Source organism: Mauremys reevesii, linkage group 1, assembly GCF_016161935.1.
Source record: "Mauremys reevesii isolate NIE-2019 linkage group 1, ASM1616193v1, whole genome shotgun sequence".
NCBI classification, from domain to species: Eukaryota; Metazoa; Chordata; order Testudines; family Geoemydidae; genus Mauremys; species Mauremys reevesii.
The window spans coordinates 118,297,872-118,322,923 of record NC_052623.1 but is presented as its reverse complement, the minus strand read 5'-3'; the positions used below and the strand labels follow the sequence as shown (position 1 = coordinate 118,322,923).

Here is a 25,052-nt window from a genome sequence, read left to right as displayed (position 1 = left end):
TTCATTATTGTAAGGACAAAACCCTTGAATGCAGTGTTCCTGATGTGTGGGGGAGGATGTTGAGAGTCCACAGTAAGGTGATTATGGCAAAGAAAGAAAATAAAATACAACTGCTTAAAAAGTACAAAATGTTCATATTTACACTTTTGGTGCAAAACTGTATATTCTTGTGATCGCCACATCTCAAAAAAAGATATATTGGAATTGGAAAAGGTATAGAAAAGGACAGCAAAAATTATTAGGATTATGGAACAGCTTCCGTATGAGGAAAGATTTAAAAGACTTGGACTTTTCAGCTTGGAAAAGAGATGACGAAGGGTGGATATGATAGAGGTCTATTAAATCATGACTGGTGTGGAGAAAGTAAATAAGGAAGTGTTATTTGTCCTTGTCCTTCTCATAACACAACTAGGTATCACCAAATGAAATTAATAGACAGATGGTTTAAAACAAACAAAAGGAAGTATTTTTTCACACAACCTACAGTCAACCTGTGGAAATCCTTGCCAGAGAATGTTGTGAAGGCCAAGACTATAACAGGGGTTCAAAAAAGAACTAGGTAAGGTCATGGAGGATAGGTTCATCAATGGCTATTAGCCAGGATGGGCAGGAATGGTTTCCCTAGCCTCTATTTGCCAGAAAGATGGATCCCTTGACGATTACTTGCAACCCATCAGACCCTCCACATGATGATGGTTGAGCTGGGACATCAAGCACCAGCTATAGGGCTGGAGATAAAATAAGGGACAAGCAACAATGCACCAGCTGGTGCCCCTCGCCCACTGCGGCACCCCAGCCAGTCAGGCCCCCAGTCACTTCAAGGAGAGCGCGGTGAACCGTGCGGCAGACGCTCTGCAAGGAGCATTCACCTTGACCCCGCCCTTTTAAAGCCAAGCCCACTCCGCATGCGCGCGCACATTCCCTTCGGACGAACACCGCAGCTTGAGAGCGACAGCGCCTGATAAAGGGAAACTCGCGCACAGACGCGCGGCCGCCCGCTTGCGCCACCACCAGGATCACGCGAGACTAACAAATCCCGCCTTTCCCCGACAGCCAATCCTCAGCGCGAGGGCGGCCGTTCCTTGGCCAAGCTCCTCCCCCTACAAGTGTCAAGTGTTCCAGTGCGCCTGCCCCACTTCCAGCTGTTTTCTCGCCTCTCAATGCGGCCCCTCCCCCCCCGGATCAGCGCGGCTCAGCGACGCTGACAGGGCTCGGGCCGCAAACATGGCGGCCGCCGTTAGGCGCGTGCTGCGAGCGAGCCGCGCCTGGAGCGCGGCGCTGAGAGCCCGGGCGGCGCCGGGCGCACAGGTGAGAGCGCGGGAGGGAGGAACCGAGCGGCCCCGTCCCCCGGGCCGTTTAAACGCGAGCTAAGGGGTCCGTATTTGGCTCGTGTTCGCGAGACCCCGCCGGCCCGCTCTGCGCGGGTGCAGGAGCCGCCCCCGTGAGGCATCGCTGCTCCCGGGTGCAGGGGGACGCTGGGATCTGGCGGGAGGGCAGCCGGCCTGGCCGCTGTTTTGGGTCCTTGGGCGGGGATCGCAGTGTGCCCGGCGGGCGGTCCCGGCATCGGGCTCGCTGCGGCGGGGGCTTTCTGGCTTTAGGCCGCCCCAGCCCCGGGCTACACGGAACAGTTAGATCCACCCAGCTGGGGGATGGGGTGGGTGTGTGTGAGAGAGCAGGTCAGGTCACATCCCTGAGCGCCGTGGGTAGGTCACCCTAAACCCGGGTCTAGACACCGCGGGCGAGTCATCTGTTGACCTAGCAACTGCCGTATGGATGGGTGGATTATAATAATAATCGGAGATATACCAATCTCCTAGAACTGAAAAGGATCTTGAAAGGTCATTGAGTCCAGCCCCTGCCTTCACTAGCAGGACCAATTTTTGCTCTAGATCCCTAAGTGGCCCCCTCAAGGATTGAACTCACCACCCTGGGTTTAGCAGGCTAATGCTCAAACCACTGAGCTATCCCTCCTGCCCAAGTAGATTGAGTAGAGCGAAGGTGCTTTTGTCGCTGTAGGCAGCATCCGTCCTAGGGAGCCCCAGAGTGCAGTAGCCGTGCCGCGCAGTAGAGCCCTTAGCTTGGGTCTGGGAATTTACCCATGCAGGTTAAACCGCTGTCAGCTTGCTTTAAACTAATAGGTATGTGAACAATAGTTGTGCTGGTTTGAGTAATTCGGTATAAACCAGTCTGCCTCTGTCTGTATACCAGGCTTTGCACATCATCTTCAGTCCCTTTATGATATGCAACTATGGCTATGTCTACCCTGCTCTTTTGTTGTTAAAACTTTTCTTGCTCAACAGTGTTTAAAAAAAAAAAACAACCCACACCCCTGAATGACAAAACTTTTAATGATGAAAAGCATGGTGTTGGCAGTGCTTTGTGGGAGACGCTTTTCTGGCAACAAAGTTATCCCCCCTCGGTGGGGATGGTTTGATTTTGTTGTCAGAAGAGGTCTTTCCTCACAGCAAAGAGCAGCTACACTACTTACCTTACAACAGCATGGCTGTAACAGCAGAGCCATGCCGTTGTAAGGTGCACAGTGTAGACATAGCCTAAGGCTATGTCTACACTACCACTTTTGTCAGTAAAACAAACCCCAACTGTGCTGGTGTGGACAGCACTATGTTGGCAGGAGAGATTCTCCTGCCGACATGGCTAATGCCTCTTGTGGGGGATGGTTTAATTATGCTGGCAGGAGAGCTCTTTTCCGCTGGCAAAGAGCGGCTACATGGAAAACCTTACAGCGGTACAGCTGTGCTGCTGTAAGGTCCATAGTGTAGACCAGGGTCGGCAACCTCTGGCACGCGGCTCACCAGGGTAAGCACCCTGGTGGGTCGGGCCAGTTTGTTTACCTGCTGCGTCAGCAGGTTCGGCCGATTGCAGCTCCCACTGGCTGCGGTTCACCGTCCTGGGCCAACGGGGGCGGCGGGAAGCCACCGCCAGCACATCCCTCGGCCTGCGGCGCTTCCCGCCGCCCCCATTGGCCTAGGATGGCGAACCGCGGCCAGTGGGAGCTGCAATCGGCCGAACCTGCTGATACTGCTGGTAAACAAACTGGCGCAGCCTGCCAGGGGGCTTACCCTGGCAAGCCACGTGCCAGAGGTTGCCAACCCCTGGTGTAGACATAGCCTAAGACTGTTGATTTTAAGTCTGGGAGGACTAGTATGGTGGTCTGGTTTGTCCTCCTGCCAAGTGTGGGCCAAAGAGCTTCATCCAGGGTTTCATGCAGTAGAGAAGGAGTTATTCTCTATTATGTAAGTGACTGCTGACCAGCCCAAGAAGTTGGGGCAAACTAGAGCATCTCTTTAAAGATGCCCAAATCTTTGATTGAAAGACTTCAGCAATGATGGGTTGATAATCTTTTCATTGTTAAAAAGTTGACTGACTTCTAATTTGCATTTCCAGTTTGAAAAGCAAGTATAAATCAACCTTGAGATGTGTTTTAGGAGTGGTGTTGAATACTGTATTATAGATATATTAAAACATATAATATGCTCACTAATGATCTAGAAAAAGGGTGGAAGTGACAACATTTTCAAATGACAAAATAATTTAGGATGGTGAAAACTGAGGAACTCCTGAGTGACCTAACAAAGCCAAGCAATTAGGCAACAGATGGCAGATGATTCAGAATAGGCAAATGCAAGGTAATGTACATTGGACAGAGCAATTGGATCTATTTACACACATTGCTCGTTTCTAAATTAACCGTATCCATTCAGGAAAAAGACTTGGTGTCAGTGTGCAGCAGTGGTTAGAAACACAAGCAAAATATTAAGGTGTACAGTACAGAGAATGGAATAAAAATAATACTCAGAATATTGTAACACTATTATAATGATGGTACACTCTTAGTTTGAAAATAGTGTCTGGTGCTGGTCAGCCCATTGCAAAAATGTAGAGGGGCCAAGTGACAGGTACTGAGAAGAATTACAGGTCTGGATAGATTTATGTATGAATGGGATTCACAACCACTGGTTCCAAAATCTAGGTGTTAATTGTTGTCTAGGTAGCCCTGTAATTGGAACTTAGTTAACAGTTCTGTTCAGAGGAAAAAAACAATTCACTTCAGTGGTGTGTTGTTTCCAGAGGGCTGATAGTAATGAAAAGTAATACAATTTTTTTTCTTTCTCACTGACTTAAGCAGGTGTGACAAAATACAAGGAGCAGATAGACTGGGTGAGCAGGTACCATTTTTAGTCACCTTTCAGAGAAGCACTTCACTTAAGTAAATACTGCTTCCTGTGAAGTGGCTTGGAACAGCCAATGTGAAAATTAATATAAAAATATGTTTTTGTTGCTGACTCATTGTGAAGGATCCTAAAGTGCTTTAGAAAATACATAACAGAAACGAAGACTTGGTATTGATAACCCCATAGACACCCCGGTAAAATGGACAGTATTGACTTTTGGAGTCTGGTGGAGTATGTCAACTCTGACCATGTTCCAGGGAGTTCAGGGGGACTGATTCTCTACTCAGTATTAATCACTAGTTTTATGCCCATTTATCTCCACTGACTTGAGTGGAGTTCAAAGGTGAAAATTGATTTAACAGTAAATAAACAGGCCATAGGTATTTCAAACCCGATACTTAGACCTCTGTGCTATTACTTTCTAAATGAAAATAATCTAAAAGCAATTAGTTTCTGAGTGCTAAGGAATTGTGGTAGGCTGGAGGAAAGGCTGTTTCTTTTCTGATGGAATATTCTATTGTTTCAGGAGTTTCTTAACAGTTGTTTTTAAAAATGGTAAGAATAATATCTGCAAGAACGCTTTATGAAGTATATAATGAATACAAGCTTCTGATCTCCTTTATATTGTAGAGGAGTATTTTCTAGTTTGGCTTAAATACCAGAAGCATTCAACTTCACTTTGTAGTTCTTACCCAGATGACCCATGAAATTGTACTCTTATCCCAGAAGAGGTACCCTATACAATAGGTATTAATTTCCATAAGAGGCTGTTTTCTGATTCTGAACAGTTTGTGTCCAGGGACTTTTGATTAGTGATAAACTTAAACAAGAAGAATATGAATAGCTTGAGGGGAAAAGAAAAAAATGGAAAAATTACAATAAAAATGACAGGCATAATATGAAAGTATCCTGTTTAAAGTATGGCAGAGGGAAAGCAATCTTGGGCCTAGTACTGAGGATTCTTATGTTCATTAAAAAGAATTACAAATAACGAATATACGTGGAAAATAAGACTTAGTGAATAGCATTTTCTCCTGAAGTAAGTGTCTAGGAGATGATGTGTAGAGATACTTCAGTGTTTCTCTCTCCCAGACATTCACTAGAGCTTGAAACATAGAACAGAAACTGGGAATAAGCAGATTTCAAGTACTAAAATTCAGTGCTTGTCTCTAACTCCTGTTTTATCATCTTATTGTTGGCAGAGATTTTATAAGAAACCATGTTCATATACCTCAGTTTAAAAAACAACCAAATACTTACATTCATATCATCCTTTTAATCTAATGCAGTATATACAAAGATTAATTCACCTACTTCAGGGGTTCTCAAACTTCATTGCACCACGACCCCCTTCTGACGACAAAAATTACTGCACGTTCCCAGGAGGGGGGAACAAAGCCTGAGCCTGCCTGATCCCTGCCACCCTGGGTGGGAGGACCAAAGCCAAAGGGCTTCAGCCCCAGACAGGGGGCCTGTAATCTCAGCCCCACTTCCCAAGGCTGAAGCCCTCAGGCTTCAGCCCCAGACTGTGAGGCTCGGGCTTTGGCTTTGGCCCCTGGCCCCAGCAAGTCTAAGCCAGCCCTGGTGACCCTATTAAAACAGGGTCGTGACTCACAGTTCGAGAGCCGCTGACCTATTTTATTGGACCGGGGCTGAATTGCCGTAGCTATTTTGAATCACCCAGCAACGCTACACAGAGGTTTAGCACAGGAAATAAAGAATACTATATCCAGTTGAAATTGCAGGTAGATTTTGGGTAGGCAAACTGTAATTACCCTAGTTAGAATTTGGCTTGGGTTAACAGTGCTGCAAAAAATGTAACAGAAGGACAGATTCTTCCATCTGGTGAAAGCAGCGAGGAGTCCTTGTGGCACCTTAGAGACTAACAAATTTATTTAGGCATAAGCTTTCGTGGGCCAAATAAATTTGTTAGTCTCTAAGGTGCCACAAGGACTCCTTGTTGCTTTTGCTGATACAGACTAACACGGCTATCTCTCTGAAACCTTCCATCTGGTGCAGCATTTTGTACTGCAATGCTAGCACCATATGATCCTGTGAGCATTACTCCAATGCGAAGTGGTATTGAGCTGGTATAGATGCTCCTATTCCAATCCCACTTCCTGTTGTCAGCATTGCAGGGAAAAGTGGCATGGCCAGCGGAAAAAGAACATGACTAGTAGATCCCTACTCTAAGCCAATAGCCATTTGTAGTTTCAGCCTGTTGCTGCCATTAGCAGCCAGTGAAAGCTAGAATAGCCTTTAGGTTCCAATTTTGCAAATAAATGTATGTATGTAGTCTCATTATTTCAGTGGGACTATGCACGTGTGTTTGTGTTGGATGTATAGTTTGTAGTTGCCAGTTATATCTGAAATGTTTAGCTGTGTCTAGTCATATATTTTCTAGTTCATATATGTTTTTAACTCAAAATGCTGAATTTAAATGTAGATTTTTAAACCCTGACCTGGAGAGAAGACTCCTAGAAGCAAGAGGACAAGTCCATTCATTCTTCGGTTTCTGTTCTACAGCTGGCAATAAGGCTACTGGCTAGCTAACTTTAAGTTTTTGTTACTTTTATTATTTTTTTTTATGTGGTGACATATACACGAGAAGATACAGTGAGACCACAAGTTCACACAGTAGGCCATTGACCAGCCATCAGATGATAACTGCTTCAGGTCACTGTTGAGCATGGTCTATTGAATAGAACTCTGATATTTTCTCTATTCCAAAATGTTCCCCCTCTGCTCTTTTATTCTTGTGACTTCTTTCTTCCCACAGAGACAACTCCAGTCATCAATTCTCAGTTCGGTTTATGAAATAATTTGACTGCAGCAAGGCTTTGTTAATACTGACATAGGACACATAAAGTAGTGCATAAAAATTGGCCTTAAGCCAAAATTGGGACGTTCCTGCTCTGTCAATGATGCTTCTGTTTCTCTGGCAGAGTGCTTGATTGAAATTACAGTTGTCTTACCCACTGATTATCTTGGTGAAAGAAAAACAAATCAGTCTAGCCATATCTTATAGTCTTCCACAAAAGCCAAAGACAAGTGTTCCTTGGATTATGAGCTGGAACCATGTTTGCTACTATTTGTTGATAGGAATTCCCCTAGAGAACAACATGGAAACTTTATACCTTAGTAGTTTCATTACACTGTTGTATAGCACTTGGAATAGCAGAATTAAGTTTGCAGTTCTTTTCATGCTCCATATAGAAGTTCTCTCTTTGTGAACATATATATAAACCCTTTGAGATTATTTGTGTGCAGAGAGATAAAAGAATACAGCCACTGTTTACTTACAATGCCTAAGCGGTTTATTTGCCTAAAATTTGTTGTTTTGTTTTCATCAGAGACTGCTTCACATGTAATAGAATGAAATGTAATATTAATGAAATCTGAGTGTATGTTACAGAAAACAAACTGAAATTGATTTAACATTTTTAAACATAGGTGCATACATTTGATAAAAAGACAATCCATTGTTCACAATTTATTTTCTCATATGAAAAGGATAAACTGTTTGAACACGTCTGTAAAAGGGTCTTCGGCAGCTAGAATAAATCAACTTTCTGAATAAGAGTGCCTTTTCTTAGTTTCTACACTACTGTGCACAAGTCATATTTCCCTTTTTATGCCAATAATTTTGCTTAGAGTTTGCTGTACCAATTCTTTTTAATATTCTTTTTTTTTTTTTGTTAGACATTAAGACTAATCTATACTACTACAGCAGTGCAGAAGAGAAATGTTGCAGCCTCAGGACCTGAAAAGTATACAGAGGCTTTTATTAAAAACCAGATTGAAGAGTTCAACCTAGGAAAAAGACATTTAGCCAACATGATGGGGGAAGATCCAGAAACTTTTACCCAAGAGGATATTGATGTAAGTACAGTTGCTCTGTTGGAGAAGTAATTTAGTATAGAGTTTCAGATATTGAAAGCACTTTACTTCAGCATGAGCCCCTCAGCTCTCCGTGAATTTTAATCAAACTGTCAGAATAAGAAAGAATACTACTATACATTGCAAACATTGCAACTGTGGCTGTGAATAGAGATTCTACCCCTGCTATGTGTGCGAGGTCAGACATCACAGTATAGAACTGTATATCCATATCCCACTAAAGCACAGTAGGTTCTTTTTAAAGCTACTAATGGATAATCCCCTTGATCTGAGGCCATAGGAACCACTATAAAGGTTTATATAGCACTTGAAAACATTTACTCATCATTTGACATGCTGTGTATATTTAGGTCAGGTTTTCTTGCATGATACCACAGCAGTTGATGATGCAAATTTAAATTTTACAGGATATTTCACAAGTACTTGGTTCAATTTTACTTAGTAACTTTAATATAACCTCCTCCCCCCTGCACAAACTCCATTCTCCCTTTATTTGTGGCTCCACTCTTGTTCCACCACTTCCTAGAAGGTTGTTGGTGGGGAGAAATGTCCTTTTGGGTGGCCTTGTGTGATGAGGCTGCATGAAGTCTCATGACTAAGCAGCATGTCATGGAACCAAAGAAGAGAAAATTGAGCTCACTGCATTATGGCCACTGTGGGAAGAGGGAAATAAGATGGTTTTCGAGGAAATGCCCACTACTCAGGGGCGGCTCTAGAAATGACGCTGCCCCAAGCAGCGCGGAGCGCTGCGCCCTTTCCCCCCCCGCGGGTCCCCTTTCTTCCCCGGCTCCAGCTGAGCTCCTGCCGGCATGCCTGCAGCAGGTCACGGGCGGGGGACCCGCCCCCTGCCGCTGCCAGCAGCGGGCGCGCGGGAGCGGCGAGCGCGGGGAAGAAGGGACGCGCCCGCCGGGCGGCCGCGGCAGCTCCGCTTCCCCGGCGCTCGGCCGACAGGCCAGGCATGCGGCCAGCTGCCGCGAGCCAAGCCGCCCCCCCCCCGCCGCCCCGCCGCGCCGCGCCCGCCTGGGCTGGGTCTGCCGCCCCTGCCACTACTCTACCTGTAGCAGACTTACAGTTGGAAAGCAGGTAGACTTAAGGTTAGGCAGCTTTTTCTGTCCTTCAGTTTGAGAAACATTGGTTAAAATATTTTGTTGGATATTTTCTTACCTCTTCTCTGCTAATATAAACTATTTAGGCTGCTATGAGTGCTAAGTGTATTATAAAAGATTGGGAACTGTTTTTGACTTCTTAATCATAAAAGTTATTTCTGTGTTAAACAAATGTTTAGATTTACAAGTAGTTGCAACCAACAAAGAATAGTCCAATCTTTTAATCTTCCAACAAGTTAAAATCCAATACTAGGCAAAATTTTATGTTCAAATAGATATATTAATTAGAACATCTTGCCAAATAAATTCTAATCCCATCTATTTTAAACTTGATTTTGCTCACTCATTGCATGCCTGGTAAAATAAGCTACTGTTTATGTAATAGCTGATTTTCACACAAGACATACAATAGCTTTGTCTTATTTTAATTTATATTTATAAAAAAATGCACTCAATGCTTGATTCTCTGTATGAATTTTCCTCAGTAAAAACAATTAATATAAAAATGAACAGCATGCTGCCAACAGTTAGTTCTCTCAACAAATGACAATCCTTGGCTTTCGGACTTCTATTATAAAGATCACAAACTCAAAAAGCAATGTTCCCAGCTAATCTCTTGGACAGCACACACTTCACATCCAGCTCACCTTAGGCAAAGGCCTGAGCAAACAAAGGGAACTTACTCCTTGCCAGTAAGGTTAAAAGTCTTGAGCTCTGAGCCGTCATATGCTTACAGCAGAGATGAGCCCTTTTTATTTTTTTTAAGGACAGGAGTACTCTGAATCCATATTGAGGCTTAGATTTGAGACAGTGAGAATTTAATATCTGTATTTATTTTCATAGTTTACATTTTATTGCATTTGAAGCAGTGGATAGGCATGTTTTGATATTGATATCCTGATAGTACCCCTGGAGATAGAAATACCATTGCAGACCTTTACACCTGTATGTAGACTTATTGACTTCGGTAGGACTCTGTCGAGGTAAAGGTGTGCACTGGTGAATCAATTTGCAGGACTGAGGCCTTAATGATTAACAAATGACTTACTTTGCTTGTTCTGGCTTTTATTAAATGATAAAATTTCCTTTTCCTAAATATTTTATTTCAATTTGGCAAACAGTTCTCTTTACCCATAACAGAGCTTGTCTTTGTTTATTTGCATGACATGCATGCACAAACTAGTAAAAACCTGTTACAACCTTCACACTGTGTGAGCTGTATTATTAACTTCTATGTTGATTGCCTGCAAGGGTTGGCAGTAGGAGGCTGTGTGTTGACCCACAATTCAGCTCCCTCTCTGCAGTCCAGGTTTCCTTTCCACACATGGGCCTGTTTTTGGAGGACAGGCCTCTATACGAGCTCAGGAAGTGGGCAGCAGGACTGTTTGATTGGGGCGTGGGTTCTTTTCTCATGCATGCATATATGCCATAAATACACATGTAGAAGATGGAAGATCGCTCTGCACCCAGATCCCCAAGGGATACTCTGGCCATTTGTACAAAATGACTGAGCTCCACCATAAAGTAGGCTTATTTTGGAAATGAGCTTTTGTAACCCACATACCTTCTGGGTGTGGTGTTCTCTCCCGTCTAGTGGCACCGAGACCACTTAGAGAGAGATAAAATGGGTCTGCTTTACAGCCATAGCTAAGAGCTAGTTGGCTTTTAGCTCATGCGGTAAAGGCTCACGCACTAAGCTCCAGAGGTCCCCGGTTCACTGACGACCGAGGAATGTCAGCATTACACTTTTCCTTACTGAAGTGCAGGTGACAAGTATGGGACCAGTTCACAAATTTTATTTCTGAAAAGATGAAAAAATAAAAGCGCAGCATTTTATTTAGTATTACAGAGTATCTGCTATGCATGTTTAAGTTGCTCACATACCATCAGGTGTTGAAAATACTTTGAGTGCATAATAATGTCTGCTATGCATAATTAAATTTCTGTTATAAAAATATAAAAGCTGCTTAGCACTGGCAGCAGAATTATAAGGCTTTACACTTAGAATAGTAATAATTCCTTCTGATGTATGCTTACGTACCTCCATGTCTTCTACTGTTAATCAGTCTGTACAGTGCATTTCAAAAGTAGACATGAGACTCTGTCTTTCATTGGCATTTTATATGTATTTTATTAAAAGTTAAACCTTGTGAATTTTAAAACAGGTGCTACAGGGAAATAAGTTTACTATGTTTTAATCCTCTTGCTGGATGTTTCGGATGCAGAATTGCCTCTTACTGATGCTTTTATTTAGGAATGAAAAGTTAAGCTGTATATTACAACTAAATTACTGGGGGGAAAAAAGTCCAGCAAATTGATATATAACTGCAGAAGTCTACCAATTGCTTTTTAATTGGTATTATAGACCTTGCTCTGGAACCAGGATATTTTATTCTCCTATGTGTGAATATGTGGTATGAAGTTTCTCTAATTGATTTGCTTTGCCCATTCCATTTGATGTATCATTTTTCACAATATTTCATAATTTGTGCTCATTTCTAATGAACAGAGTCGTTAGGACAGGCATGTCTAAGTACAACTGACAGCTAACATTAGGTGCCAGATGCAGTTTATAAAGCTATGTAGAACTGCAGAGAACAGTTTAAATAAATTAGCACCTGTACATTAGTCTCACTTGCTGGTAATTTATAAGCGAATCAGTAGAGATGACATTTAGGTAAGTCATTGATCAAGTTAACAGCTGCATACCCACTGCCCAGCTGGGATACCTAATTAATAGAGATTGCAGTCCTGACCCAGTGCTTTTTCCCTGGTCAAGTCTGTAATCCTTTTATTTTGTGATTTACCTTTAACTTATAGACATAGTAAACAGTCTGCCTTCATTTCAAACTGTCAGATCACTAATATTCTAGTTTAAAGCCGAAAATCTAAGCAAGATTAATATAAAAGCACCTTAAACCCTGTGATCTATTTATATCCTAGTATTTTTATTTTTCCTTTTATGGACTTGCTAAATGCTGTTCCAGATATCTGAGCACAATATAAAGCTGCTGTCTTTCAGTAGAGTTAGTTTAAAAAAAAAAATGTAGAGCAGCTCTTGTATTTGATCTATAGATAAATGTTAAGCATCTTTTGGTGAGTAGGGCATAGGTCTTAAATGATAATTGACATACAGACTGACTTATGTTTTAAATGTAAAACAAATGTTTTAAGGAAACTAGTTTCACTTGCAAATGTCTTTGTACAAGGGTAGGAGAGTTGTTCCCCACAAAGAATTTTGTGGCCTAAAGCATATTGATTAAATGAGAAACCCCTGGCTGACAATAATATGCTATTTGTGTGCCACAGAAGTTCTCCTTTGGGTAAGGAGTAAGACATTTTTAGTCCTATAATAGTGAAAAATGTATGTTGGACTTGGATTGGTTTTTAAAAACAACCAAGCACATTTAACTTTTAGAGGATATTGAGATTTTACCTAAAGAAACTCTAAAACTGTGAGTGCTATTCTGTGTAAAATGCTAGTCCCAAGGGAGTCAAATCTTCCTTACATAAGCAAAATCCCCAGAGAAGTCCACTTGGACTGGTGACTTCTGTTTGTTTGGGTTTGTTTGTTCTCCTCCTTTTCTAATATAAAAAATAAGCTGTTTAATATTTTGAGAAGTTGTTACTATGCAAATAGAAATAGTTATTTTTTTCTCATAGGATACCATGTATACATTTTTCCATATGTGGTACCAGTTTTATAGACATAATGTTGATTTTAAAAAGTGCTTGCACCAATAGATTATTTTTTCAGATACGTTAATGTTTTTATTAGTGTAAAATTACAGCAGTCCCATACATGAGATTTCATTGTTACTTGACAGGTTTCAGAGTAGCAGCCGTGTTAGTCTGTATCCGCAAAAAGAACAGGAGTACTTGTGGCACCTTAGAGACTAACAAATTTATTTCAGCATGAGCTTTTGTGAGCTACAGCTCACTTCTTCGGATGCATAGAATGGAACACACAGGAGATATTTATACATACAGAGAACATGAAAAGGTGGAAGTATGCATACCAACAGGAAGAGTCTAATCAATTGATAGCTCATCTCGATTAATTAGACTCTTTCTTGTTGTTCTCACTACTGCCACACCTTTCTCTCTCTGTGTATATATCCCTGTGTCCATCATTCTAATTCTCCAAGAAGACTTGCTGAAATAAATTTGTTAGTCTCTAAGGTGCCACAAGTACTCCTGTTCTTATTGTTACTTTACTTTTTCTTCACATATCCCTTTAGCTTTGAATAAGAGTTTGTTGTCCTCAAATTATAGTAGGGTTTAGCAGAGTTTTTTGAGGAAAGTTAAGTGATTTGACCAAACGTCTGTGATATTTTTTTTTTTTTGAAGGGCATTGTAACTTTTTAAAGCGGTTTTTATTTAACACTTCAGACTTTCACTGCACATAAATCTCCACTAAAGAAACTTGTATGGAAGTTCTTTTTAAAAAGATATTGGAAACAACCACCATTATTAACATTCTTAGTCATTGCTGACTCAGTGAGAGCAACCGTTCCATTAAACATTTTAGCCCAAACGAATATAGTATTGAAAACGGTCTGAGCTGGAGTTGGTATTGGAGTCTGGTTCAAGAACTGTAGATTTCCCAGCATAACAGAGTTGGAAAGGAAAGTGGGAATCAGGCTGAGGAGGCTGGAGAGCAGAGGGAGTTGATTCAGTAACATCATCTAGGGAGCGTGGGGCCCTACTGAAATGTTTCAAATTTTATGCCCTGAAGTATAGTCTCAGAACTGAACTGGTTTAGTACTCAGTGCTTAAAGCTTTATGTATGTAAAAGTAGAGTATAAGCATCAGTGTGTTTGATTCTTTAATGTGCTTTGTACCTTTTGTGTCAACTGTGCTGTAGCAAAGGCGCCATAGGGAAGATTTAAGACTCCCCTAGAAAATACCCCCATTGCTGGGGGCTTCTCCGCTAGCCCTGTGCCACCTCCATAAATGGTTTAAGCACAGGAAGCATTCCAGAGTAGGCCATGGGTGAATTGGAGCAGGAGGAAGCATGGCCAGGGTGGACTTGCATTGTAACAAAGCTCCATAGGACCATGGAGGCAGGAGGACAGCTTAAGGGCTCCCTGGCCTGTGCTGGGGAGCTCCATTGGCTTTGTAGATCCTGAAGACAGCAGACACAAACTGCCTCCCCTCTCTCCCTTTGCTGACTTATGAGTCTGACCTAATATTTTTTTGCCAATCCAGTTTGAATTAAGGCATGGATTTCTAAATGCCTGAAGATACAATTAAATGTGCATCAGATGGCAATAAACTGGGCCATCTGAGGTAAAAATTGAGGCCAGATTTTCTCTGGCCTTTGAGAAAATGAAGGGACAAGAATCTTTGGGTTGCAAATGGAGGGAAAATGTGCTTTAAACCCAGACAACAGAAGAAGGATAATACTGTAAATGAGGGTGCAGCATAGCTGCTAAGTTTTTTGTGCAGCTCCATGTCTGAGCTATTCTGCATTTTTGCAGGTAATTGGTTTGAGCGGCCACCAAACATCCACTATGATGGAAACAAGTTTCAGTCCCTTTTGAGCTAGGGTGGATTCAAACTGGTAATCTACTGGTGAAAAGCCCACTAGCAATGTTTAAAGGTATCCAGTACCTCCCCAAGTGATAACTTTAAAAGTGGGTCCCATATAAAAGTATGCTGAAGGAACATGAGGGTTACCAACTCAAGCACTTTTTTAAAGAAATGCTAGAATTAAATGCAACTCTTGAGTATATGCATTATGATTTGTTCTTTAATTATGTGATCACATTATATTTTTTCCCACATGGGCCATCAGCAGTTTGAACCCAGGACTCTCAGATCCATAAGAGAGACCACTCTGCAACTTGAGCTAAAGGAGTAACTCATAGCAAAAGAAGGCTGTTATCCTAGATGGAGCTCTCTCTAGAGTCTCTTTGGCAGTGGGTTACAGAATTTTTCGTGAGACAGAAGTGGTATGTTGGATTTCAGGATTCTTGGGGTGCAGTTAATCTGAAAAATAATGTGGTGGAGGGGGATAAAACTTTGTCATATTAAAAAGCTGTATTCTATTCCCAGGGGCAATTATAAGGCCTGTTCCCAAGGAACATTTAATAGGGTTGAGAAATATTTACCTGCTGTCTATAGAAGTTTGGTGGTGGGGGTTATAGCTATCAGATATCTTAACATATTTGTCACTAGACTTTGACATTATCCTCAAGATGCTGTTCTCAGCCTTATTCATATTGGGCTCCACTTCCCACTGGATTTCCCTTCCCATCCAATCAGTTTCCCTCCCATTTAGCATTAGGGGAAGGATAGGGTGGTCATGACTCCCAAATACCTGTTCACGACCCTCAATTTGAGAATCCCGGTCCTAAAGAAAACTTTGCAATTTGGTCTGGAAAAGTCTGTATGGAAACTTTCGTGTGTAGTGCTCTCTCTACCACAACTATTTCGGGCTTAGTAATGGAATATCTTAGAATTCATTGGTTTGCGTTTATATTTTCTGGGATATACAGAATATTATTGCCTTCTAGATCTTGGTCTGATTCCTGAAGGGATTCTTGCATTGAAACTCTGTTGCAAGTTTGAAGGAAATCCATATTAAGTTAATGAAGCCTTTTCTTGAACTACACTAAAATGCTCTAGTTTCAGTTTTCAGAGAGATTTGTTATCATGGCAGTCTAGAGGCTGGTCCACCTTCTGTTTCTGTTACTAATAAATATGAAACTTGAGCACAAGAGCTGGTCAGAACATTTTCCCCAAAATATGCTGTTTCATCAAAGCTGAAACATTTTGTGACGATGTATTTGTTTCTTTGAAGCTTTCAGAGAGGGAGGGAGAGATTCTGTAGCTGGATGGTTAGGATGCTGGCATGGGATGTGGGAGACTCAGGTTTGTGTCTCTGTCTAATTTGGAGTGAACTGTGATGAAAAATTCTGCTCTGAATCAGGCACAGTAGGAGTTTGAACCAAGGGTGCTCCATGTCCCAGGCCAGTGCCCTAACTACTACTAGGGGATAGAGACAGACACACATCTTCCCCTGACATAATTCCATTTTTCATGAAAACATGCAACATCAATTGGTTTTATTCGCATTAGAAGGAAAACAAACTTCAAAACCTCAGAAGTTGCAGCAAAACAGAATGTCACATTTACATTGAGTTTTCAGTGTCATACTAATAGTTACTGGTTGAGTCAAATCCTTGAGAGCTAATATACAGGATACCTTTTAAGTACACACACTGTCAGTCTCAGTAACCCATAATATATTCCTCTAATATGTTGTTATATAAGGTGTTTGTTTAACATCAGTTGGCTCACAGCAGATTTCTCTATTGTCATCGTAATTAATCCCCATTTGTTCATAAATAGGTGTTCACCTACTCTCTGTGTGCACAAAATGCCGATCGACTAACAAATGGGAATTCAGCAGTCACTAAGAGAAACAAAATTACTATTTCATAAAATCGAGTTAATCCTTTTGTTTGCTTCAGAATTCTCAAAATTTCTGTTTGGAATACCAGTAGGGGATTAATGAAAATAATAGGCTAGGTCTTTTTACACTCCATGCATATTAAGTAGGTTGAAGCACTGACAAACCAATCCGTGGACATGGATTCAATTATCAGCAAGTAATAGCCTTAAGGTAACCTAACCAAGAAAGAGGTATAGTTCTTGAGAGAAGATTTTAACTAAAATTCTTATAATTTCATTTTTCTTCACTGTCCACTAAAAATGCAAGCAAGTCTACTGCAGTATTTTGTTCTGTTATTAGTGCTATTGTACAAATATATTGTATCTCTTTCTAAAAGCACTAGGCTCATACTGTTAATTTTGTGTCATGACTGAAATTGGCCATATTTAGTCCCACCTTTACCAAAACATTTATATATATTTTTTTAATTTGGAAAAATTGGGTTTCTGATCTAATACATTATTTTTGCTTCATTTTTCAACCATTTTGGGAAAAAAAAGTGCCATAGTAATAAATTGCTGAATAGGAATTGCATCCAATTGGATTTAATATTACTGCAAGCTACTTTGTCTTACAGTAGTGCCAGAAATGGTTTATAGTCTTTAATCTGCTTGCTAGACTAAATGATGTTACTTATTAACAGGGAGCACACACCACATTAAAATATTGGTTGAGTGGATGAAGAAATAAGTATCATGTACTGCATGTAGCAATAATCTTAATGATAAACCATGGTTTGCAAAAATGCACATTATAATGGTTTCCTGACTTGTAAGTGTCTCATTGACAGACCTTTAAATATCTTTAAAGGGAGACCTCATTGTTTAAAGTTTAGTAATTGGAATAGTTTTTCACCTACAGGTTGCTGGTTCAAATTGAGCTTAGGTTATAGCAACCACCAGTTGTTCCCATGTTATAGTTGTTCAGAAGCCTGCGTATATAAATTTCCATGACAACAATCTTCACTCTTGACATTCCTGAAAAAGTGCTGGATCTAGGTGGAATGGAGATTCTCAGTGGTCTGCAAACCCTTAGTTATCTCCTGTGCAGATTGGCACTCTGTGGCAAAACAGTGTAGGGAAGCTTGTGCTGCCTTTATCCATTTTGTCTATATTCTATTCCAGTGATTCCCAAACTGGGGTTCGTTAAATGTTACAGGGGGGGTTTCGGGGGGGGGAAATCCCTAATGGCTGACAGAGCTGTCCCTAGGGATCCCAGGCAGCATGGGGCCAGCAGCCCAGAGCCCCTGGACTTCCAAGAGCTAAGCAGATCAAAGCAAACATATCTACCACACTGAGGAGATTTAAACTTCAAGACTTCTTATAAGAAACGGAAAGGGAGGTGAATATTTTTTGCTGTTTTTAAAATTAAATAGGCAGCTAGTATTGTTTTTAAAATTATTATGAAGAACAAGTTTAAGCTTTTTTGTAACGTGTGCTGTTTGCCTGGATTGCTCAAGACCTGAATGCTTGTGTAGGAGGAACTCTTTTGAGTGAGATCTTGGAAAAGTGAGATCTTGGAAGAGTGTTGCTGTTTTCATAATGTAATAAAAATACTGTAATGATAAATAATAAATAGTGTGTAATAAGCATGTCATAAAAATAAATTTTATATTTCCAAGATCACTGCTTATATAATTTATACTCAGGTACAGGAGAAAATCCCTGGAAATACTAATTTTTAAGAGAGGTTTTGTGAGACTTGACGTGCTAGTGAAAGGGGTTCACAGGCTGTTAAAGTTTGGGAACCACTGTTTTATTCCTAGGGGAGTTCTGCACCACCGTGTGCACACATAGTTAATGTGCCACGCATAATTTTTTTCCACAGAAAATAACTTCTGCCAGAAAGTTGCTGCAGTTTTGCCTTTTGCCCACCAGAGGCTGCTGTGGCACTAGAAGAGAGCAGCCACTCCCAGGCAGGAGGAGCCCCAGCTATATCATAGAACTGGAAAGGACCTTGAAAGGTCATTGAGTCCAGCCCCCTGCCTTAAGTTGCAGGACCAAGTACCAATTTTGCCCCAGATCCCTAAATGGCCCCCTCAAGGATTGAACTCCCAATCCTGGGTTCAGCAGGCCAATGCTCAAACCACTGAGCTATCCCTCCACCACCAATAGGGTAGGGAAGGGAAGAGGTTGCCTGCCTGGCAGTGCCGTGCCTGTGGCGCCCAGTCAGGAGATAGGGGATATGGGGGGACAGTGTGCGGTTGGGGGGGTCACAGACTGGGGTTCCTAATGGCTATTGGGGAAGGACAGACTGGGGCAGGAGCTCTATGGAAGTGGAGGCGCTGGGCCACATGGCAATGGGAGGAAGGGGTGCAGGGCCACATGAGGAGGTGGCTAGGGGACACAGACACATGGGGAAGGGGTGCAGAGCCACATGGGGAAAGGGCGGTGGCTGAGTGGGGGCTCAGAGATACATGGGGATGGGGAGGGAGGTACAGGGATGGATGGGGTGGCTGGGGGGGTGCAGAGACACATGGGGATGGGGGGGAGTGGGTGTCTGAGGGTGCAGGGATACATGGGGACAGGGACAGGGGTGCCTGACTGAATGGGAAAGCTAGGGGTTAGCCAAGGTCTGCACGGGGAAGGCTCCCAAATAATCCCTCCCTGGCCCCCCAAAAACCTATTCCATATTTTTCCCACCCACATCCAATAACCCTCCAGGTTCACTCCCAGGCTCCTCCCCTTCCCTCAGCTCCTCCTTTACCCCTGACTCCCCCAAGCCTTTGCCCTGCATTGAGGGGTGCAGGAAATATGTTTCTGTATAGTAGTTTAAATGAAGTACTCAACTTTCTGTATTTACATGCCTAGTAAGGAATCTGTGATAGAAACGTATCCTGAATTTTTTTCATTGTCTGTTTTATTACAGACATACTTGCTGACAGGTATTTTGAAATACATTACCAAAATAATTGAAACTGGTGTGATTGTACTGTATTATTTTGACAAAATATGCAGAATTTTTAATTTTTTGGTGCAGAATTCCCCCAGGAGTAATATTCTTTGAAAAAATAAAGAACTTATTCTCAAGAGCTATCAAACTGGCATTTTCACAAACACTGATGTTTGCAGGAAGAAAATTAAGAAAGTGATAAATGAAATGTGAAATCCATTCTAAGTTACAGCATTAGGTGTTTTTGAGATGGGTGAGAATTACTCTTTAAAAATCACTGTTTAGATTAAATAAAATTGAGGTTGTATATTACTTGAACCTTGCAACTGAGTATTTCTTGTAATAAATTGTCTGAATTTAAAGTTAATCTTTAAAGTAAAGAAAACAGTTCACTTATTGTAGACCCACTAGATTACAAACTACAGAATTAGATTTTTCTTATTTTTTCATTCTCTCTAAAGAATCCTGAGAAATTTACAGTTGCTTTTATTCTCAGAACAGCATATAGGCACATGCCATTTTTTGTTGTTGATTTGTCTGTCTCTCTGTGCTGTCTAGGTTTTTATAGCATGCTCATAGTAAAAATATCTGTAAGGAATTTGATTTTATTGTTGTTACAGAACAAATATGTATCTGATCTTTGTGTGTTTGTTTGCAGAAAGCTATTGCCTACCTCTTTCCCTCTGGCTTATTTGAGAAAAGGGCCAGGCCTATAATGAAGGTAAGAACAACATTCAGTGAATTTGCTGAGTACTTTTAGCATGGCATACTAACTTTTTTTTCTTCTTGGTTTTCTACAGCATCCCACTGAAATTTTTCCAAAACAAAGAGGTAAGTGTACATAGCTATTCTTTCCAAGCTATAACAAAGTTTTTATTATCAGCCTCTGTTGTTTTCTTTCCTGCAACCCATTTACATTTCCTTTATTAATGTTTTTTAAAGCTGCTAATGAGGCACCTGAGTAATAAAAACACAAACCTTTCAAATGTAATATGAAATTTTACTGATCTGAGGTCCTGCACAAGTGAAAAAAGTACTGCTAGAGTGAGGGTATGTCTACATTACAATTGGAAACTGACGGTTGGCCTGTGCGGGTATGTCTACATTACAATTGGAAACTGACGGTTGGCCTGTGCCAGCTGAATTGGGCATGGGCTGCGGCACTGTTTAATTGCAATGTAGACATTCCAACTTGGACTACAGCCTGAGCTCTGGTACCCTCTAGAGCTAGGGCTCCAGCTCAGGCCTGGATGTTTACACTGCAGTTAGCCCCATAGCACAAGTCTGTGGCCAAGGATTTTTAATTGCTGTGTAGACATACCCCAAGGGACCAGTGACCGTTTTTAAGAAAAGATGTCTTGTGAACCACCATGGCTAGAAATGTTTTCTGCCATTGGGAAACATTTCTAATAACATAGAATCTGATTGAGAGCCACTGAAGTCCAGGGGAGTCCTTCAGTGGCTTTGGATTGACCCATAAAGCATTGCTTTTTTAGTATTTGGTATAAAATATAATTAAAACAAAACCAAAAAAACCCCAGATAAACTCAGTGCTTGCGAAGAATAGCAGATTGACAGCCTTGGAAACTGAAATGATCTCTTTATCCAAAGAATGGGCACATAACGTGCAGACTATTTTCTGCCCTTAGCCTTGATCTGGCAGGATCAACTCTGCAGTTTCCATGCCTGTGCAATCTTTAGTCTCATTCCTAGTAGTGTTTTTTGTTTGTTGGACATCTGTTCAGTGGAAACTATTTAGACTACCAAAATCATTTTATATGGAACACTATACAAACATTGCAACAACTTTTGGTTGCTACTGTCCTGAGCTTGAATTGAACGAGTATGTGAAAGTGGCTCTGGGGATGCAGAGCCTGAGTCCCACCAAAAACACAATTCTGATCCTCAGTAATATCTTATTTTCTCCCTCATATGAATGCTCATATATTAGCAGCTGCAAACCTTAAAAGCTAAAAAAACAACTTTTTATATCATCTGAAATTTTAGAACATCAGCTTTCAAATGGTATAAAACATTAATTTCTAACTTCACTGCATTGTAAAATATAAACTGAAATGTTGGAATTGAAGAGGCGGCAAGATGGAAATAATAAATGTGATTCAAAAGTCTGATGGCCATTTCTTATTAACAGCACTAGACTACTAGTACATATGCTTTCAGGACTTATGAACTCTTTCAGATACTGGTCTTATCCTTGATTGTCGGGTGTCTTTGTATTTATATTAAAAAACAGCCTTGTCAGGAATGATCACCATTTTTCAAGGAAGTCGTTCAACTCTCTAAAAGTTATGTCTTTAAGAACTCTGAAGTGCAAAAATTCGAATTTGTACTTCAAAATGGTCCTTGAGCCATAATCACTGAGCAGCTATACCATTACCAGCCAATATAGTATCAGGCAGCAACATGAACATATACTTCTCACCCTATTTTTTCAGTTTCATAGTTTTACAGACTGAAATACACAAACACTATCATAAATTTGGTCAATAACTGCATCTTTTAATAAAAGTTGAGTCTAACTTTCACATTAACTGTTTAAAAAAAAGAGGAGTACTTGTGGCACCTTAGAGACTAACAAATTTATTTGGGCATAAGCGTTTGTGGGCTAAAACCCACTTCATCAGATGCACCAAGTGGAAAATACAATAGGAAGATTTATATAACAGTACATGAAAAGATGGGAGCTTCCTTTCCAAGTGAAGGATCGAGACAATGTGATGAAGTGGGTTTTAGCCCATGAAAACTTATGCTCAAATAAATTTGTTAGTCTCTAAGGTGCCACAAGTACTCCTCATTGTTTTTGTTTTTGCTGATACAGACTAACATGGCTACCACTCTGAAACCCGTGTTTTAAAAGAAATTGACCATGGTGAAAACAGAAGCCACTTGATTGATTTAGTTGCAGTTGCTTATGTGATGTCTGAATTTGGCACAGTTTTTACCAGTGTTCCTTCTGTCTTTGCCAGCTAAGTTCTTTTCCTACCACTAGTGCCTCTGCCATTTCCCTCCCTTAACTTTTCTTTGTAATGCATATTATGCTTATCAGGTCTGTCAGAACCTGTTTTCATCTGCCTCTGATCTTTAACAGACTGTTTCTTCTTCATTTGTGATGAGATGGTTGGGATTTATTAACTTTTTCAGTTAATAAAAAAAGCAAGGTCAGTTTCCTATTCCTGCTGCTTGTACATGGTGAGGGCAGAGGGGAAACAAAAACGTTGTTTCCATTTATAAGATAGGATTTATTAGTGTAGGCCAGCATTAAGTAATCTTCTACTCACCTCAGTTTTATCTGCAGCATCCCAGCTTAGCCTCTTTTGAGTATAGACTGGGCATACCAAATTACTTGGAAGTTTTGTAATGTGTGCAAATGGCTACAAGAATCTGGCTTTGACTTTACTAAATTAATCTAACACGTTACCTAAACCAGGTCTAGCTTTGGTGACCGGGTTTAATACCTCAAATAAATCAACTCACTAAGTCAAGTACTCCTCCTATTGAACAATATTTGACAAAAAATGACTGATAAATATTGTCAGTGCTTGAAATGGATATCAGTGAAATCTTGGCTCTGTTGAAGTCAGTGAGAGTGTTCCCACTCTAGAAAGATTTCACCCTATATATACCTGTTAGATTTGAATTTCTACTATTAAAACCAGCAGAATTTAATACAAATAATATGATAAATTCATTTTACTAAATACTTTTTCTAAAGCTGCTTATAGTTCTGAACCCGTTACTTGCGCATTTTAGTTATCTTCTGTAAAGTTAGCATAGTGTTGTGCTACTTAAGAAGACCCTTGAATCAAGAGAACTGATTTTCACAGCTGCGCAAAATTATGGATTTTAAGCATTGTTTTTTAATTTTTATCTATTTAAATTTTTGCAGTTGTAGGTAATTATAGGGGGTTGGACAGTAATTATTTAATGAAAGTAGACATTGAAATTCAAAAAGTTAAAGCTTTATATAGTTAAAATGCAAATTGTCAACATCACATATCAAAATACATACATAGTAAATATCTTTAAATCAAACTCTAAGTTCCGAGGCTGCATTTTCCTTACTTTGCCGATTTGAAGAAAATATTTTTGTTCGTTTGTGAAATCGACATTCACCCATAAAAATCTAATCCATCCAAGCCTAACTATAATATCTTCTGTACATCTTCTCTGCCCAGCAGTGGCACTGGTAATTGCTTCAGATTCAATTTGTAGATTAAGATGACGTGTCACTGTAGGAGGTAAAATGACAGAAAAGTTTAATTTTAAAATAAAGGAAATTTTTATTAGATTAAAGTATCCTTAAATTATAAATCTGTTCATTTTTTATATTGCTAAAGCATCACATAAATGTTTTGGCTCCTGTGATTAGACAGATGAAATTGTTTTAACTGTTTTGCCTAAAAATATCTGCGTTCTGCACACTGTTCCCTCTAGAATATAGTTAAGATACATTATCAGGGCAATGTCAGAAAGTTTATTCAGAGGCTGCCCATATAGTACTACTATTTCTAGAAGACTTTATTTTCTGTAGCTGTCAATCTGGCGCCTTTCATAATCATGATATAGCGTATAATTATCTTTTAGTGTGCATTTCTGTCTAGTCTAAGTTTGGCACCTTTTGCTGTAATGCTATTACATAGATTCCTTGAGATTTTATTTAAGGTTTTATACAGCAGGGCTTCCATTATGTAATGAGAGATTTAGAATGTTATATTAAAAATATCCGGTTGTATTAGCAGATGGAGGTGGGTTATAACAAAGTATGTTAAAATACTAGCTCTCCAGACTAGTTGAAAACCCATGAAATGTCTTTACTCTCTGGTATTTTAAAAGGTAATTAGTATTATAAAAGAGGTTTATAACTGCAATTTAAATACAGTTATTTAGTTGTTGTATATTATTGCTTTTTTGTCGAATTTTGCTTTTCATTAGCAATCCAATGGGGAGAAGATCACCGTCCATTTCACTTTCTCTTTTATACTGGCAAGCAGTCATTGTATTCATTAATGCATGTAAGTACATTATCGTCTACGATAAATAATGTTAACTCTAAGCCAAGTAAAACATTACATCAGAACTACATTGCAGAAGCTTCTGAATTTACCTAGTGATTTCATAATGGACCATAATAACACCACCAGAGGTGAAACATAATGTGTTTTGTTAAGTCATAATATTTATTCTTTCATTTAGAGAGAAGTTGTTGCCTAATTTAAAAGCGAATGCTGTTTGCCTTTTTTTGTTTGATTTTGATTATGAATTAGGTATGAATATTCTGAACATTTTTCATTTTATACTGTAGTTTAATTTAGTATCAGTAAGGTTTAGCAGTGGTGAATGTCCATCCAACAGAGATGACCAGATTTAGGATTATTCATTGTCATATTTAAAATACATGGTTTTCGTCTTAAAGAGAAGAATTGCAGAAATGTGCTGACATTTAATGTGAAGGAAATTTGTATTAAGTAGCTCAATATA

General features: G+C 40.2%; 1 protein-coding gene across 4 annotated transcripts in view; it reads left to right on the top strand.

The window, feature by feature from the left end:
- Positions 1-1,123: 1,123 nt before the first annotated feature.
- MRPS9 (mitochondrial ribosomal protein S9) overlaps positions 1,124-25,052 on the top strand; it is a 45,245-nt gene continuing 21,316 nt past the window's right edge. Inside the window, exons 1-6 of one of the 4 annotated variants that reach the window (XM_039486622.1) lie at positions 2,084-2,138; positions 4,148-4,179; positions 7,896-8,075; positions 20,212-20,274; positions 20,354-20,384; positions 24,507-24,586. In XM_039486622.1, the coding sequence (XP_039342556.1) occupies positions 2,099-2,138; positions 4,148-4,179; positions 7,896-8,075; positions 20,212-20,274; positions 20,354-20,384; positions 24,507-24,586 (426 nt within the window). In that variant the 5' untranslated portion in view covers positions 2,084-2,098. Of the gene's footprint in view, positions 1,309-2,083; positions 2,139-3,625; positions 3,648-4,144; positions 4,180-7,895; positions 8,076-20,211; positions 20,275-20,353; positions 20,385-24,506; positions 24,587-25,052 lie in introns of those variants that run through there. The other 3 variants (XM_039486615.1, XM_039486631.1, XM_039486605.1) reach the window with 3 other exon arrangements.